The 17788-nt window shown below is 50.5% G+C and overlaps 1 protein-coding gene and 1 non-coding gene across 5 annotated transcripts in view; both read left to right on the top strand.

The window, feature by feature from the left end:
- Kif1c (kinesin family member 1C) overlaps positions 1-17788 on the top strand; it is a 28012-nt gene that overhangs the window by 1058 nt on the left and 9166 nt on the right. Inside the window, exons 2-18 of one of the 4 annotated variants that reach the window (XM_052194868.1) lie at positions 916-1021; positions 1247-1379; positions 1737-1813; positions 2135-2314; positions 2929-2994; positions 3380-3558; positions 3656-3767; positions 4182-4259; positions 4401-4466; positions 4559-4634; positions 5178-5256; positions 5428-5573; positions 6994-7163; positions 7367-7446; positions 7538-7613; positions 15018-15097; positions 16505-16599. In XM_052194868.1, the coding sequence (XP_052050828.1) occupies positions 1274-1379; positions 1737-1813; positions 2135-2314; positions 2929-2994; positions 3380-3558; positions 3656-3767; positions 4182-4259; positions 4401-4466; positions 4559-4634; positions 5178-5256; positions 5428-5573; positions 6994-7163; positions 7367-7446; positions 7538-7613; positions 15018-15097; positions 16505-16599 (1666 nt within the window). In that variant the 5' untranslated portion in view covers positions 916-1021; positions 1247-1273. Of the gene's footprint in view, positions 1-841; positions 1022-1246; positions 1380-1736; positions 1814-2134; positions 2315-2928; positions 2995-3379; positions 3559-3655; positions 3768-4181; positions 4260-4400; positions 4467-4558; positions 4635-5177; positions 5257-5427; positions 5574-6993; positions 7164-7366; positions 7447-7537; positions 7614-15017; positions 15098-16504; positions 16600-17788 lie in introns of all 4 variants that reach the window. The other 3 variants (XM_052194867.1, XM_052194866.1, XM_052194869.1) reach the window with 3 other exon arrangements.
- On the top strand, positions 6415-6516 carry LOC127695644 (U6 spliceosomal RNA). Its single transcript, XR_007980025.1, has one exon. It is a non-coding gene; the product is annotated as a U6 spliceosomal RNA (small nuclear RNA).

The raw sequence follows: 17788 nt of genomic DNA, 5'->3' as shown, positions 1-17788 counted from the left end.
GGTTGGGGTTAGGACCAACCTGTTTCCTTTTGCCTTGGCTTTCCTTTCAGGAAGCCCCCCTCTTGTGCACAGTCCCCTCACCCCCTTGAAGATACAGGTATTCTGGATCTCCCTGCCTGGAGTCCTGGGGGTTGATATTATGCATACAGGATGACCCCACCCTCCCCTGCCCATTGTCCTGGATCCTGAGGAGGAAGTACTGGGGGCTGGGCAAGGGGTTTGGGGATCACAGGCAGGCCTGTGGATCCCTGTTACAGGCTGTTCCTCAAGCCCTTGGACTTCACCTATCTCGGGAGTGGTAACTCAGGAATAGTGGCCCCTGCCTCCTATGAGGGGGTTGTCAGCTCTGTGAGAATTGCTGGCCCTAGAGAAGAATTACAGATTCGAGTTTTATGATTTTTTTTTTTGTCTCCTCTCACCTGTCTTCTGAATTTCCAGTTTGTGCTTTGGCCCCAGAGCCCTCTCTCCCTGTCTTCTCAATATCTCTGTATCTCTCCTTCCTTTTCTTCTGTCATTCTTTTCTTTATAGCCTGACCTCAATCTTGTCTCTTGTCTGATTCCTCTCATTTTCTTGATGTCTGTAACTTTCTGTCCCTCTTCTTCCCGTCCTGCTGCCCTCAGCATCTCTGCCCATGTGTTCTTCACTCTGAATCACCCTCTGTCCAGCCTGTGTTTCATTCTCTCTCTCTCCTCTAACTGAATGCTCAGTACACTTGCAAGTGACTAGGAATAAAAATATCACTGTCCTGCCCTTGGACTCACATTGCGCTCAGCCACTGCAGAGGGGCAGCTTATCCTTAACTTTCCTAACACATTCCTCTCCCTTGCCCTCTAAACACAGAACCCCACACAGACCTTTGGAGCTACAGGTGCCTCCTGACTACTCTTCCCCCACAATCAGGGTTTCCCTTACAGCCCTGCTGGTGTGGCCAGGCCCCAAGTGTAGGATGGGGCTTCCCATACGAGGGTCCGTGGCAGCCAGAACTGATACAGCCCCGCTGATCTGGGGCGAGGACACCAGGTAACTCTGGGGTGATGGCCCAAGTCCCTGCAAACTGGGATCTGGTTGGGGAGAGAGAGGCAGGAATATTTTTGGGAATGACAGTTGGGAGGAAGGCCAGAAGAGCAGCCACTGAGGGCGTGGGTACCTAGCTGGGATGGAGTGTGGAGACATGGACTCCAGAAGCAGGAGGCAGTGTTGAGTTTTCCCAGTGGCTTTGACCACCCCTTTTTTTCTGTCCTCCAGCTGAGGAGGGCAGGAGATTCTGAAGCTATGGCTGGTGCCTCTGTGAAAGTGGCAGTGAGGGTTCGGCCCTTTAATGCCCGTGAGACCAGCCAGGATGCCAAGTGTGTGGTCAGCATGCAGGGCAACACCACCTGTGAGTGAATCCAGAGGCCTCGCTGGGACATCGGAGGGGAGGCGTCCCGGGAGGAAGGCCATAGAGCATGTGCTAACCGTGAGGGGGGGGCAGACTGGCCTTTCCATGTTCCTGTCCCTGGGAGGGGGAATGTTGGCCAGCAGCCCTCCATTGCCCAATCCAGGGAGGCAGCTCAGAGGGGGCGGGTCTTGTGAAGCCAAAATTAGCTTTGGTGGCTGGAGGGGGTGGGGATTATTAAAGGGAAGAAATGAGTTAGGACAGAGGTGGGGAGTGGGACCCTGAATCCTCAGGGATTATGGGAAAGTGGGCAAAGGTTGAGAGTGTTTGACCTTGGCTTTTCTTTCTTTGTCTTCTCAGCCATCATTAATCCCAAACAGAGCAAGGATGCCCCCAAAAGCTTCACCTTCGACTATTCTTACTGGTCACATACTTCGGTGAGGTGATTGGGGCTAGAGAAAGAGCTTAGAGGGGTTTGGGTCCTGAGAAGTGGGGGTATTGCTGGGAAATGCGAATATTCAGGAGACTGGATTGGGAGGAGAAGTACCTCAGGGTAGAGTGTGGACTCTTGAGTTGTGTTTAGGACCTAGAGGGGGAATATTGGGTCTGTCCAGGTAAAATCAGGACCAGTATCAGGCTGGATCAGGGTGAGGGCACACAGGACCTTTGGGCAATCGAGAGCGGTCAGGATGTTTCGGCCATAGACACAAACTCATCCAGGGCTCCCGCTGCTTTCTCCCTGCCCTCATTTCACCCAGGCGGAGGATCCGCAGTTTGCATCTCAGCAGCAGGTGTATCGAGACATAGGAGAGGAGATGCTGCTGCACGCCTTTGAAGGCTACAATGTGTGCATCTTTGCCTATGGGCAGACAGGGGCTGGGAAGTCCTACACCATGATGGGGCGGCAGGAACCAGGGCAGCAGGGCATTGTGCCTCAGGTACATGCTGGGACCTAACTGGGCAGCGGGGGGGGGGGTGATCTTCAGCTGCAACAGGGAGGAAGGATCAGAAGCTACGACATGGCTATCTGGGGCTGTTTGTGACTGGAAATGTGATGGGATATAAGGCTTGGCTGCAACCTAATTCCACGGGCCTTTTGGGAGAGAGGCTTTGCACCCACCAGGACAACAAGGCTCCTTGAGAAAAGCCAAGGCGTTACCTTGGGGGAGCCGTGGCTTTGTGGCTCACTACTTACTGCCTTGCTTTGTTGTATACTGTTTTGAGTAGTTTCCCCTGTGGACTTCTGTGCTGCAGGTGGTGTTAACTGTAGTTGTGGATAACTGAGACTTGTCCATAATTCTCTGTGGCTTTGAACTGTAGTGGCCTTGCACATAGACTACAGTACAGGATACATGGGTTTGCATCCTGGTGTGCTGCATACTAGCTCGTGACTCTAGGCATATGTGAAATTTGAGAGATTGTTTTCCTGTCTATAAAATGGAACTGGCCACTCCCTTGGGGCTGTGGAAAGGGTCATTTGGGACAAGGCCTGGCCTAAGTCTGGGAACTGCAGGTATGCCCTGACCAGGAGCTCTTCTGTGTTCCCTTCCAGCTCTGTGAGGACCTCTTCTCTCGAGTTAATGTGAACCAGAGTGCTCAGCTTTCCTACTCTGTGGAGGTGAGCCCCAGCTTTGGTGCGAGCGGGCGGGCGGGTAGGAGGCCTGGCACCCCTGGGCAAGAATGTTAGAAACGGTGATTAAGACTGAGATCTGTCTCTGGAGTCAGCCTGGGACCTCATTCTGCTTTTGCTGGTGACTGACTCATGACTTTAGGCAGTGATCTCGCCTTGCAGCTCCTGAGTATGTTCCTCTCTGGGATGCTAATGATTAGACTCACCTTCTGGGTTGGAGAGAAAATCCTTGGGCCAGCGTATTCAAGCTTAGCACCATGCTTGCTATATCTGAGTTGATGTTAACTTTGTCCTGTCCAGTAGAGCTTAGGCTTAGTTTCTCCAGAGGCATCACTAATGGCTCCCTCACTTCCTAAATGCTTTTTCCGCTCAGGTGAGCTATATGGAGATCTATTGTGAGCGAGTACGAGACCTCTTGAACCCCAAGAGTCGGGGCTCTCTGCGGGTCCGGGAACACCCCATCCTGGGCCCATATGTGCAAGACCTGTCTAAATTGGCTGTGACTTCCTATGCAGACATTGCCGACCTCATGGACTGTGGAAATAAGGCAAGGTGAGACAGGCTTACCTGGGAATGGGAAGGAAGGGAGGCAAAATTGTGAGGTCGAGGGTGAGGGCTGGAAGCCTCTGACTTCTCCCTTCAACTGCAGAACCGTGGCTGCCACCAACATGAACGAGACCAGCAGCCGCTCCCACGCTGTCTTTACCATCGTCTTTACCCAGCGCTCCCATGACCAGCTTACTGGCCTGGATTCAGAAAAGGTAGTGATGTCTCTCTCAAATGGGGACCGTAAGGTGACGAATGGGGCTAGTGCATTCCCTGCCCCTCAGGTGACACCTCCTCGGGGCTTCCACAGTCCCCTCGACCCTCCTGCCAGATAGTGTGTTATATAACCTGTCTGCCAGCTTGCCCTTAGAGGTTCTCAGGGCAGGCCTCCAGGCCCACTGTGTCCTGTGTTGTAGAACACGGTGAACCTCTAAATGTTTGTAAGTGAATGAATGAAGACATGGATGAGAAACCGAGCTCCTCACTCTCGTGTCATCTCTTTCACTTTGTCTCCCCCTGCGTTTCTCTAGCCTGGGCTAAACACCCAGATTTCCGTGGCTATTCCCCTAATTTCCCTTCCCATCCCCTGCCCACCCCAGCTATGACCTGCTTCTTTCCTCCAACCCCAGGTCAGTAAGATCAGCTTGGTGGACCTTGCCGGGAGCGAGCGGGCTGACTCTTCAGGGGCCCGGGGGATGCGTCTGAAGGTGAGGATCGGTGGACGCCTTAGGAGCTGTGCAGGGAGGGAGGTGGCTGGTCATCCCCTAGGACCCTCGCTGGCAAAGCAGGGGTGCATGGATCCGATCGATGGGGGAAGGTCTCAATTCCACATTACTGTCCTCTCCCAGGAAGGTGCCAACATCAATAAGTCCCTGACTACTCTTGGGAAGGTGATCTCAGCCCTGGCTGATCTGGTAAGCCCTGAGGGTTGGGAAGAGAAAAGTCTCAGGAAGAGAAGGCTTGGACTGACTGACTCACCCTGATTACCGTCCCCTTCATCACTCAGCAATCAAAGAAGCGGAAGTCGGATTTCATCCCTTATAGAGATTCTGTGCTTACCTGGCTGCTCAAGGAGAATTTGGGTGAGGGGTGCCTTCCTCTCTTTGCTAACCCTGCCATCATCCCATCTGATGTAGTCAGTGTTGTCCCACCGTTTCCCCCTGACTGAAGGGTTATCCTATAAGGAAGTTACCTGTGCTGATGTCATGCCAACACACTGCTAAACCGGAAGCCTCCCTGACCTGTTTACCCCTGACCCCAAATCCTGCAGAGTTCATTCCCCTCCCCCAGGCCTCTGAGTACTCAGATACCTGACTGCTCACCTTTCACTACATGTCTGGATTTCATGATTGACTCCACAGTTCTCAACTTTAGCCTACTGCAGACGTTGGTCCCTCAAACCTGTGTACTGGAGCACTCTTGCTTTATTTAATAATCTGACTTTCCTTATTTATTTGCTTGTTTGTTAAATATAGTTAATTAATTTGAGACAGGCATCTGACCTCTGTCCTTCAGCTTCTACCTCCCCCGCCCTGGGGTTATAGTCTCGCAGTATCTCACCAAATCTAAGATGATTTTCCTTAGCCTCCAGCTCACCTATAGTTTTCCATCCTTCCCATTCATAGGGGGGAACTCGCGCACAGCAATGATTGCAGCCCTGAGTCCTGCTGACATCAATTACGAGGAGACACTCAGCACCCTCAGGTGGGGTTTCAGCTCTGGTAGCATAGCAGAGGTGCCAGGAGCTCAGAGCTGGTTAGTCATAAGGGAGGGAGAGCCTCTAGCCCTGTCACAATGTCTCTGGGAGGGAGCAGACAAGATAGACACCAAGGTTGTCCCGGCCTGCCTTCATCACTTTGACCTTTCCTTGCCCAGGTATGCAGACCGCACCAAGCAGATCCGATGCAATGCTGTCATCAATGAGGACCCCAATGCTCGGCTCATCCGGGAGCTGCAGGAGGAGGTGGCCCGGCTGCGGGAGCTGCTGACGGCTCAGGGACTCTCAGCCTCTGCTCTTGGAGGTAGAGCTCCGCACACTCCCATCCTCCTGCCCACAGGCCCTGTTTGCTCGTCCTGTCTCTCTCTCTTTCCCTTTGTCCAGTCCTGGAGTGTGTGAAGGTCCACTCTCCATGAAACCCTTTGGTGTTCAGTGACATGGACATGTGTCTGGAGAAGGCACTTCTGTCTCTTGAAATTCTGGAGCTGGGACAGATTTAGTTTCTCAGGGACACCCAAGACAGGCTTTTGGAACTAATAAAATGGCAGGCGCAAGGAATAACAAGTCATGAATGTATGGTTCATATAAATTTAGAAGACACTGCAGGGTATGTGTCTTAGAGAAATTCTTGTAAAATGACAAGTTTTTCTTTCCTTTCTTCGTTTTGGTTTTGGGTGTCACTGTAAGAAGCCTTGACTCTTCTAGTGGTTCTCAACCTTCCTGATGCTGTGACCTTTAATTCCTCGTGTTGTGGTGACCCCCAACCATAAAATTGTTTCATTGCTACTTCATAACTATAATTTTCCTACTGTTATGAATTGTAATGTAAATATCTGATATGCAGGGTATCTGATATGCAACTCGCAAGGGGTCACAACCCACAGGTTGAGAACGGCCGCTGCTGTAGTCCCTCCTATCACAGGCTGTAAAGGGCTGGAATTATGAGTTGTTTTGAGACAAGGTCTCATGTAGCCAAGGTTACCACACACCCACTATCCTCTTGCCTTAGACTTCCAAGTGTTAGGATTATAGGCATTTGTCCCTGTGCCTGCAAACATCGCATTTTAATTAACTGTAGCTTAATAGTCAGCAACAGGATGGCCTTTAAATGTAGTGCGCGGCCTCCCTGGTAAGCAGTAACGCCCATGCTCACGTGGGCAGCACAAACAACAAAATTGGAACAATGCAAAGATTAGCGTGGCCCCTGCGCAAGGAAGCCACTCATTCATGCAATGGTTCATAGTTTTAATAAGAAAACAAAAGAAAACTTTCAGGAAAAAAAAGGAATTAACGTCCATGTGGGAAGATACCTAGTCCATGTTAACTGGATCAGGTTCACACTGTGTTCAGAGTCCAGGTCCGTCGTGCTGAGTGCTGAGGGGCACCGTGGAGAGAATGAGACTTCTCAGGAAGAGTAGGAGATGAGGTAGATAAGCTCTCTTGCTGAAGGAAGAGTGTATGGCATCTTATCCTAGGAGCAGAACTAAAAAGGCTAGGTGCACATGATACAGGGCGTCTTTAGCCAAGAGCTTTCTGAGGGTAGAAAGAAGCAGCAGCTTCACCTCAAGTGAGAGTGAGGCTCTCCATCCCTGCCGTCTCAGCTTCTGTCATTGCAGCTTGGGAGGGCCATCTCACTGATGGCGAGTTACCCAGATATCCTCTTGAGTTCTCTGTGACGGCTGTGATCTGTTCTGCCTTAGCCTCTTCTCCCTTTCTCCCTTCAGGTGTAAAGGTGGAAGACGGGAGTCCTGGAGGTGCTCTGCCCGCCGTATCTTCTCCCCCCGCCCCAGCTTCACCCTCATCTCCTCCTCCACAAAATGGGGAGCTGGAGCCCTCATTCTCACCCAGTGCTGAGCCCCAGATTGGGCCTGAGGAGGCCATGGAGAGGCTGCAGGTGGGAAGGGAAGCTGGAAGTGGCAAGGGTGGCAGTCTGGGCACTGCTCCAACTTTCTCCAGAACCAAGACTGAAGTGGACTAAAAAAATTAAAAAAAAAAAAAAATAAGACTGAAGTGGAGGAAGGAGTCTCAGGCGTACGGTGGTCTCTGTGGTAGGTGTTGGCCCTAACCTGTGCTTTCTGTCTGTCCTGATGCCCTCAGGAAACAGAGAAGATTATAGCTGAGCTGAATGAGACTTGGGAGGAGAAGCTTCGCAAGACAGAAGCTCTGAGAATGGAGAGGTGCGAGGGGCCAGGGTGGGCAGCTGGCAGCTTTGCACAGAAAGATCGAGGGTGGCAATAAGGTTGACATCCGTCTTTCCCTTGCCCGCAGAGAAGCCTTGCTGGCTGAGATGGGCGTGGCTGTCCGTGAGGATGGTGGTACTGTGGGAGTCTTCTCTCCAAAAAAGGTGTGTGAGGGGTCGGGCAGAGAGGCCTAGTGAGCCACCGGAGGCCTGGAGAAGAGGGTGGGATGTGGTATAATGGAAGCCCTAAACTAATCCCTGGCTCCCGTGCCTCTTACTTGCCCCTTTGTCATCTCCTTTCCATTCCTCACACCTGTCTGTGTCACGTGGCCACCTCATACAGTCAGCTAGAGAGTTCAATGCTTGGTAAATGCTTATAGCCAACTACTGCAGGGTTCATTGAAGATGACAGTCCCTACCTCTTAGGGACTGCAAAGCCCTGTCAAACCTAGCTCTTTGCACACATGTGCATAAGAGTACTCTCAGACTTCGTCTCGGGATTCACTGGGAGAATGGCTTCTTCAGGACAGGGGAGGAGCTGGGAAACACTGGTACATAAGCTGTCTGTGTGAAAAGTTAACTTCAAAAGCTAACTAAGGAAGATGACTGCAAACCAGAGGGAGGACTAAATCTGACAGTGATTACAGGTGTAGGGGGGTTGGTCCTCAGCAGAAGCATCCCTGAGGCCTAGAGATTCAGCGACTGAATTTCTTAGGAAGGTAGTTTTCATAATGGAGCTCGAGAGATAAGACATGACTTGGGCAGAGAGAGGTCATGATAACATGAGACTAAACAAATGTAAAGTGTGTTAGGCGACATGGGACGTACTGGTAGATAGCTGGTAGGTGCTCTGGAGAGCTTCGCTGAGGATGAAGCAAACAAGGCCGGTGTGGTCAGGCCCAGCTGGGCACAGAACAATACTTAAAATACTTCACCAGGTGTCAGAAGTCAGGTGTCATAAAACTGGCCATAGAAAGTCAGCACAGCTACTGGATGTGGTGGCACATGCCTACAAGACCAGCACCTGAGCACTGGGTGCTGAGGTAGGAGGAGGTTAAGGTCGGGGCAGCCTGGGCTGTGTGGTGAGTTTAAAGTTAGTGTGAGCTTTATAGTGAGATCCCGTCTCAAAAAAATAAAGGTTGGCAGGGCGTGGTGGTGCATGCCTTTAGTCCCAGCATTGAGTTCAAAGAGTCTGATCTACATAGTGAATTTCAGAGCCATATAGTGAAACTGTGTCTCCAAAAGGGACTTGTAGAACGTTTGCTCAGTTGTCAAGGCCCAGTGGTAGTGCTGCTAATTCTCAAGGCCCTGGGTTAAATTCTCAGCAGGAAAGAAGGGAGAGGTAGAGATTCAGAGGCTGTGGGTGGGAGACTTAAAACGAAAAACAAGGCAGCACAGTTGGGGTGTACACAGATAGAGGGATGATGCAGAAGCCAGTTTGAGCAGAGCAGGAACGTCCAGTCCCACCAGGAAACCAGCCTGGCCTGTCTGGTACATAGTATAGAGCAGGCCAGGATCAGAGCCCTAGGTCAGACACACTGCTCTGGCTAGTCAGAAGAGGGCCCACAAAGAGGAACCTACCTAGTTCCAGGTAGGCACGGGTTTTGTGATGTCAAGATCATCTAGAAAATTCAGCAGATCACTGATCCTTTAATTACAGATTTGTATACACATGCTCCCTAGTCTATGAGGTTTATTATTTATTTTTTATGTGCTACGGACGTTTCCCTGCATGTCTTCGCGTACACCATGTGCATTTAGTGCCCCAAGAGTTCAGAACAGGATGTTGGGTCCCTGTGGAACAGGAGTGACAGGAGGCTGTGAATAGCTGTGTGGTGCTGGGAATGGAGCCCTGAAGAGCAGTCAGTTCTCCTAACAGTTGAGCTATCTCTTCTGCCTGAACTCATTACCTCATCCTTTTTTTGTCTTTTTTTTTTTTAAATTCAGTTTACATCCTGATTGCTGTCCCTACCTCTCTCTCTCTTTCTTTAAAGATTTATTTATTATTGTATGTAAGTATACTGTAGTTGTCTTCAGACACTCCAGAGGAGGGAGTCAGATCTTGTTACAGATGGTTGTGAGCCACCATATGGTTGCTGGTATGCAAACCCAGGACCTTTGGAAGAGCAGTCGGTGCTCTTAACCGCTGAGCCATCTCTCTAGTCCCTACCTCTCTATCCTCCCTCCCCTTCTCTAAGAGTGTAAAGGGCCTCTCCCCATTCTTTTTAAATTACATTATTTGTGTGTCTGTGTATGTGCACATGCACACGCATGGGCACCATGTGTGGTGAGCAGAGGACAGCTTGCAGGAGTCGATTCTCACCTTCCACCCTGTGGGTTCTGGGAATTGAATTTAGATTGTCAGGCTTGGCAAGCAAGCATCTTTACTTACTGAGAGCCATCTTGCTGCTCCCACGCTACCCCTTAAATTAAAAACTTTTTATTATTGTGTGTGGGCGTGCACAAAGTGTGTGTCGGCTCATGCGCGCTACGGTGCTCGTGTGCAGGTCCGGGATGGCTTTGTGCTGTCTGCTGTCTCCCGGCTTTATGTGGTGCTCTCATTTCACTTCTGTGGTGTCCTGAGGCACCCCGTCCAGAAGCCACAGAGGCAAGGGAAGGGCTAACCCAGCCTAACTTTCAGGTTCTAGAGTCCATCACTGTGGTGAGTCAGGTGGGAACTCACCACCCATCCCTTCTGACCCATCCTATCTGCACATCCCATCCATGGTGAGGAGCAGAGGCCATAGTGCCTTGCCTGGGTGGCCGCTTGCATGTGGCTTTCTTCTGTCACTTCAGGATCCGCTGCCTAGAGAAGGGAGCCGCAGTGAGCCAGCACTCCTGCGTCAGTTAGCCACCGAGAGTGTCCCTCACAGACATGTCCACAGGCCAGCCTGATCTGGAGAATCCTCATTCAGATTCTCTTCATAGGATTCTAGGTTGTGGGGCTGGAGAGACGGCTCAGTGGTTAAGAGCGCTGGCTGCTCTTCCAGAGGATTCTAGGTTGTGTCAGGTTGACAGTAACCAGTACCTCTGGGTTCCGGGGATAGGACTCAACTTGCCAGACTTGGGTAGCAAGCAGCCTGACCGGCCGAGCCGTCCTGCTGTTCCCAGCCTCAGTCTTCAGTAGTAGACTTTGCAACCTTTCTATGTTAAATGTTATCTTGCTTTTTTTCATGGAGCCAGAGTATCATGTTGGATGAGGGCAGTTTATTTTCAATAAACTCTCCACTGGTGGGCATTTAATTTTTTTCACATTCTCTGATACTGTAAATGATGATACAATGAATAATCTTATAAATAAATGCTAAAAATTAGGCATAGCGGTACATGCCCATATTCTCAGCAATCAGAAGGCCAAGGCAGGAGAATTGTCAGAAGTTTCAGATCAGTTAGGGCTACACAGATCTCACCCCTTACCCCAAAACAAAAGTTTATTATCTGTAAGAGTACACTCTTAGAAGCAGATATTTAGAGTAAAACAATAGCCTTTCATTTTTATTAATTAATTTTTTTTCCAAAACAAAGTTTCTCTGTGTAGCCCTGGCTGTCTTAGAACTCACTACATAGACCAGGCTGGTCTCGAGCTTAGAGATCTGCCCTCCAGTTGCTTGGAATTAAGATGCCCAGCTTGATTTTAGTTTTTTAAGGTAAGGTCTCATGATGTTGCCTTGGCTAGCCTGAAACTGCTTATATAGACCAGGCTGGCTTTGAATTCACAGAAATCCACATGGCTCTGTCTCCTGGCTACTGGGATTAAAAATGTGTGCCACTGTTCTAGTTCTTTATTTTTGTTTATTTTTGTGGTGAAGTGCCAGGGACTGAACCCATGACTCACTCTCTCTCTCTCTCTCTCTCTCTCTCTCTCTCTCTGTGTGTGTGTGTGTGTGTGTGTGTGTGTGTACATTTGTGCATGCAGGTACTCAGGTGGAGGCCAGACATTGCCATCTTAATCTCTTCTCTACCTTATTTTTCTGAAACAGGGCCCCTGGGTAAATGTGGAGATCACTGTTTAATTAGCTGTCTGGCCAGGCATCCCAAGAATCCATCTGTCTCTGCCTCAGCAGTGCTGGCATCACAGGCACATGCTCCTGGCTCTGGCTTTCCGTGGTTGTTGGAGATTCTTGTGCCTGCATGGCAATCGGTTTACTGATTAAACCATGACCCTCCCTCTCTATCTCTTCTGATTTTTTTATGCCCTATCTCAGAATTGCTTAGCAGTTCAGACTGACCTTTTAAATATTTTTCTTTTTAGTACCTTTACGTGTCTATTTTAGGTATTTTTGAGACAAGAGTCTCAGTTATACTCTAGCTCAGTCTTGGCTAGAGATCACTATGAGTAGTCCAGGCTGCCTCAAGCTCAAATTTACAATAGTCCACTTCCTTGGTCTCCCAAATTCTGGAATTACGGACATTCACTACCACACCCAGCTGTGGTTCTAAAGTTCATCTGGACACCGGCTGTGTCCGGCACTTGCCCCCAAGCCTGAGGCTCTAACCTCAATCCCCGTGACCCACAAGGCAGAAGGAGAGAACTGACTCCTGCAAGTTGTCCTCTGACTTTCAGATGTATGACTGGGGTACTAGTGCACCCTCACATGTTTAATTAGTTAATTAATACATAAGCTTGAATTAATAAAAAACAAGATTTTGATCTATTAAGCTGAAGTGCCCTCTGACGATTCTATTCAAGCCAATTTATACTCCCCAGGGCAACCTGCAGGAGAGTCCATTTGTCTTCACCACTCAGTGCCCCAACCCTTGCTTTTTGTTTTGTTGATTTAAGTTTATGTTTTTACTGAGGTATGGTTTCATGTAGCTCAGGCTGCCCTTGAACTTGCCATAGCCCAGGTTGGTCTTGAACTCACTGTGGAGTTAATGTTGGTTTCGACTTCTGATCCTTCTGCGTGCATCTCCCAGGCGTGACAGATAGAGACATGCGCCGTCGTCCCTGGCTTCCCTCGTCCTTTCCAGCACCCTCTGCTAGTCAGACCTTATCAATGTGGTTGGTGAACAGGAGGCTTGGGATAGTTTGTACCTCCCTGTGTTGGTGGTGGGGATGAACATTTCTCAGATGTTTAGAAGATAGAGCTGTTAGCCTTACTGGCCAGACGGGTTTGGTAGGCCTAGCCTATAACATAGGGGTGGTGGTGTGTGAAGTTGGGCAAAGCTGTAGTTCGTCTTGGAAAGAGTAAAAACTCTTAAGGGAAGACTCCTCTTGCCAGGACCCCTGTTATCAAGCCCAAGGACTTCCTAAAGCAGTGATTTTCAAATCTGAGCTTCCTTCCCAAGGACTGATGCTGGGAGTGGGGAGCAGGGCTCCTACCTCAGCCTGGGCTGATTGGCTCCTTGCTTATCTGCTTGCTATCCTAGACTTCTAGATAAGGTTTCATTTGAACAAAGAGTTCCTGCGCTGAGCAGAAATTGAAAAGCACTGCCCCAAATCATGTCCCCTCTCCCCAGGGAGAGATCACTTTCTACTTCCAGAGCCCATCAGTGTCTGCGAGTCTCAGGACGGGTCTGACACTGTAATGTAGGAAGGAGATGTGAGTGTCCCCCGAGGCAGGTCTGGCAGCACCACTGTGAGATGCCCAGGGAGAAGCAGGCAGCTTCTGGTCACAATCCTGGGCTTACACTGCAGAGTGGGTCCCAGAGAAACCCAGGGCCTTTCCTTCTAGCTGTTTTGCCTCTATGTCCTGTGCTTTTTGAGTTCGACATTCCTGCCAATCTTTCCCCCTCCAAAACCTCTTCCTTCTGCATGTCAGTGCCTTCATGGTCCCCCAAGATGCACCCCATCCTGCCTTTCCCACAAAGTTCTCTGCAGCTCAAGCCTTGCTGCCCTTTGTTTCTCTTTGCATTTGAGTTGCTGCAGAATAGTGGAGCGCTCAACTCCACGGGAGACATAATCCAAGCAAGGGTGTGGAAAGTCAACGGCCCTATGGCACGCAAACCTTTGTTTTTTTTTTTTTTTTTTTTTTTTTTGAGACAGGGCCTCTCTATGTAGCTTTAGATGGCCTGGAACTCACTATATAAACCAGGCTGGCCTCTGGGTCAGACATCCACCTCCTCTTTCTCTTGAGTGCTGAGATTAAAGGCATGCCCAGGCCCAGGTCATTTCCCCATTGGTAATGAGTAGTGTTTCCACACCAAGTCTTGCCTTCCCATGTTGGCTCTGATTGCCTGATAGGCTGGCCTGCCAGCCATGACTATCTGACTCATCCCTGTCCCGCCCAGAACCACTTTGAGGTGAAGCAAATCCTTGTATAGAATGGAGGCTTCGTTGGTTGGAGGGCTTGGGGAAGCTTCTTGGAAGGGGCATTTGAGACAGACCCAGAGGGACATGCAGGAAATGACTTAGGCGGTGTGGGTGGAGGTGGTAAATATGCTGTGCTGGGCATGGGAACTGGGCAGGGCTAGCAGCTCCTCAGCAGCCAGAGGTTCCCAAGCCCTGTTTCTGGAGTGCTGAGCAGTACACTGGACAAGAGCACAGAGTTGGGGAAAAGACCCTCAAAGGGCTTGGACATGTGGGCTGGGGCTCTTGTAGGGAGGAGGCCCAGGGAAGCCAGAAGTGGAGTGGAGCTCTGGCAGGATGGGTGTGTCCATCGTTGGCTCCGCCCATCAGGAGGAGGGGCGTGGGCTGGGAACCCAGAATTCCCTTAGCTCTAAGAGGAGTGGGACAGGGGGTATGGGTGCCCAGGCAGCAGCCATAGGGAAAGGCCTTTTACTGGGGTGGCAGTGTGTGGCCTAAAAGAGTATGGAGGGAACGAGTTCAGTGTGTTACCCAGAGGTACATTCCTGGGGAGGGTGGGGGTGACCTAAGAAAGTCAGGTGGTAGTGCGCGGTGGAGGCGGGGCGTGGGTTACTTGCTCACCGCAAAGCAGCTTACTGATTGGTCAGGGGTGTGTGAAGCATTGGGCAGGGACAGCTGCTGGAGCGAGTGCTGGGGCCTTATGGGAAGACAAGGGAAAGCTGCAAGAAACAGCAGAACCATGCTATGTAGCCCAGGCTGACCTTGAACTTGTAACCCTTTTGCCTCTGTGCCTAAATTGTAGATATACATATCATACTCAACTTTTGTTTGATTTTAAAATGGAGGGTGACGCTTAGTTTTTAGATTATTAGAAGTAATCCATGCTCATAGAAATTCAAAGTGTAATGGAAGTTACAAGGCAGATGTGTGGGAAGAAGCAATGGGGCTGGGGGATAGAAGGGACACAAAGGCAACGTTGGTGCAGGTGGAATCCAAGGCTTCTAGCCAGGGAGTCTGTGGAGCTGAGGCATGAGCAGAGACAGGCTCCAGGACAGGGTACCGGGGGTGGGGGCAGGGGCGGGGATGGCTTTTTAGGCCTAGTGAAGGGCTAGAGTGAAGATGCTTGTGAGAGTTGTGAACCAGAGGTGCTTGGGGAGGGATGGCGGGTGGAAAGCTCCCCACCAGTAAGGGCAGGGTGAGCAGTGGGCAGTACCAAGACCAGAGAGACGTCCACTCTACCCCTGCTCCCTGCTTCTCTGTGGCCCTTCTTGCTGGTTATCATGACGCTTTGGCCCTGACCACCTCTGCCTCTTTACCTACAGACTCCCCACCTGGTGAATCTGAATGAGGATCCCTTGATGTCTGAATGTCTTCTCTACCACATCAAAGATGGCGTCACCAGGTAAATACTTCAGTACCCTTCATGGTGGTGTGTGACTGCAGACGACTGACACATTGATCGTTGTGACCCTCTCTTTGGTGGCTACTGCAGATTCTCCAGGTCTCTGGATTGCCCTTTCAACTTTTTTTCTTTTCAAAGATTTTAAGTTTGTGTGTGTGTGTGTGTGTGTGTGTGTGGTGTGGTGTGTGTCTGCACTAGGGAATGCCATGTGTGTGCAGGTGGCCAAAAGAGGCACTAGATCCCCTGAAGCTGGGGTGGTGGCTGGTTGTGAGCTAGCTGCCTGACGTGGGCACTGGGAACCAAACTTAGGTCCTCCGTTAGAGCAGTACATGTGGCTGTGCAGCTGGGCGTGGTGGGGCATGCCTTTAATTTCAGCTTTTGGGAGGCAGAGGCAGATGTATTTAGAGAAGAGTCCAGGGCCACACACACAGAGTAACCCTGTGTCAAAAAGGGAAAAAAAAGTAGTACAAGTGCATGCTCAATGCCCCTTCTTGGACGAGATGGAGCCATCTCTCCAACCCTGCACCCCACACACACTCCTCCTCCTGTTTTGAGACGGGGACATATTATGTAGCTTAGGCTAGTCTCAAACTCAAAATTCTCATTGAGATTATAGATGTATAATGTATATGTATACCTAATTCCTTTCCTATTTAAAAAACCTGTTGAGGACCCCAGATCAGCAACCAGTCTTCAGTATGGTGAAGGGCGGGGATGGCTCCTGGGGGACGAGGTCTTACTGGGGCAGAAGAACTGGTGCAAATCCACTGCTGCTCTCTTAGCCTCTACCATTCCTTGACAGCCCTTGCTGAGGCCCTGGGGGGGAAGACAAAAAGAAACCTTGCCTGGCCCCATGCTGTTGAGAGTCAGTGCTCACCCTAAGCTCCAGGGTCGACCCAGGTGGCTTCAATAGCTGCTGCTAAGAAAACCTGTAGTTAAAGGCATAAGGCTGCCCTCCCACACCAGGCTGCCCTCCCACACCAGGCTGCCCTCCCACACCAGGCTGCCCTCCCACACCAGGCTGCCCTCCCACACCAGGCTGTCCTCCCACACCAGGCTGCCCTCCCACACCAGGCTGCCCTCCCACACCAGGCTGCCCTCCCACACCAGGCTGCCCTCCCACACCAGGCTGCTCTCCCACACCAGACTGCCCTTTCCCCTTTGCTGCATAATGGACAGATGTGGGACTCGGCCTTAAGGGCCAGGGATGCCTCAGCTCAAATCCCAGCTTCAGCATTGCTTAGCTCTCCGATCTTGGCATGTTCCCCTCCCTGGACCCCAGCGTCCTTGTTTGTAAAGTGAGATTAACACTGACTCGCAGAGCTGGATGAGCTGGTGCTTCTGGGACTTAGGAGGCAGTTGGCAAATATTGAACATGCTTAGAAAATGTTGGCCATTGCTCCCTAGGGTCGGCCAGGTAGATGTGGACATCAAGTTGACTGGCCAGTTCATCCGGGAGCAGCACTGTCTCTTCCGCAGCATCCCTCAGCCTGACGGAGAAGGTAATGGGCAGGCGGGGAGAGCGGAGTGGCATAGAGAGAGGGGGGCCTGTGTACCACACAGAGAGCGGGCCATGCAGAAGACGGGTGCATCCTCTCCCTCTGCTGCTCTGAGCTCGTGGGTAGGCAGTGTGGGGATGGGGCTGTGGGCGTGGCTGCCGACAGCTGGGGTCTTGAGACACAAGTAGCACATTGCTGTACCTTGGAGAGCGGGAGCTGGGTACCGAGAAAATAGAAATACTGCTTTCCTTCATTCTTTTTCCCTTGGTTAGCACTGTGGTTATTACATTTGAAACCCATATTTGTTTCAATGGGATATCTGAATTTGTCTCTGTGGGAAACTTGGGTCAATGCAGCTATGGTGACAAAGGTTTCTGAGAGCTAAATGACCAAGGTGTCTCTGTAGTTCCAAAGCTCTTGGGACCTTTAGCTCTTAATATAAATATAAAGCTTTTAAGAATCCCAGGTTCTGGCTGGAGAGATGGCTCAGCGGTTAAGAGCACTGGCTGCTCTTCAGAGGTCCTGAATTCAATTCCCAGCAACCACATGGTGGTTCACAACCATCTGTAATGAGATCTGATGCCCTCTTCTGGTGTGTCTGAAGACAGCTACAGTGTACTTATATACATAAAATAAATGAATCTTTTAAAAAAAAAAAAAATCCCAGGTCCTAGCCAGGCACGTTGGCACATGCCTTTAATCTCAGCACTTGGGAAGCAGAGGCAGAAGAATCTCTGTGAGTTTGAGGCTAGCCTGGTCTACACAGCAAGTTCCAGGGATACACAGAAAAACCCTGTCTAGAAAAACCAAACAAACAGAAAGAATCCCAGGTTCTGACGGCGACAGCTTGTTTGACATATCTAAACATTGCACAGTTTAGAGTGTTTGTGCTGTTGGGGAGTGAGCCCCATATGCCTGCCGGACAAGCACTCTACCACTGAGCCTGTGCCCTACCACTGAATCCTTCGCCCCACACATTTTCTGTTTGCTTTGGGTTCTCTCTGTGTAGGTCACACTGAGCTCACGCGTTATCCTATCGCCTCAGTCTCTCAAAGGCTGGGAATGCAGGCTCCGTACCTGGCTTTCAGCACCTCTTATGAGTGTGATATGTGTCTGTGTGGGTATGTGTGTGTGGTGTGCTCATATCAGGGCCAGAGATTGACATCGGTTGTCCTCTGTAATCGTTTCCCTG

Source organism: Apodemus sylvaticus, chromosome 10 (genome assembly GCF_947179515.1).
Source record: "Apodemus sylvaticus chromosome 10, mApoSyl1.1, whole genome shotgun sequence".
NCBI classification, from domain to species: Eukaryota; Metazoa; Chordata; class Mammalia; order Rodentia; family Muridae; genus Apodemus; species Apodemus sylvaticus.
Note: the sequence above shows the minus strand (reverse complement) of the source record. Positions and strands in the feature narration are given on the sequence as shown.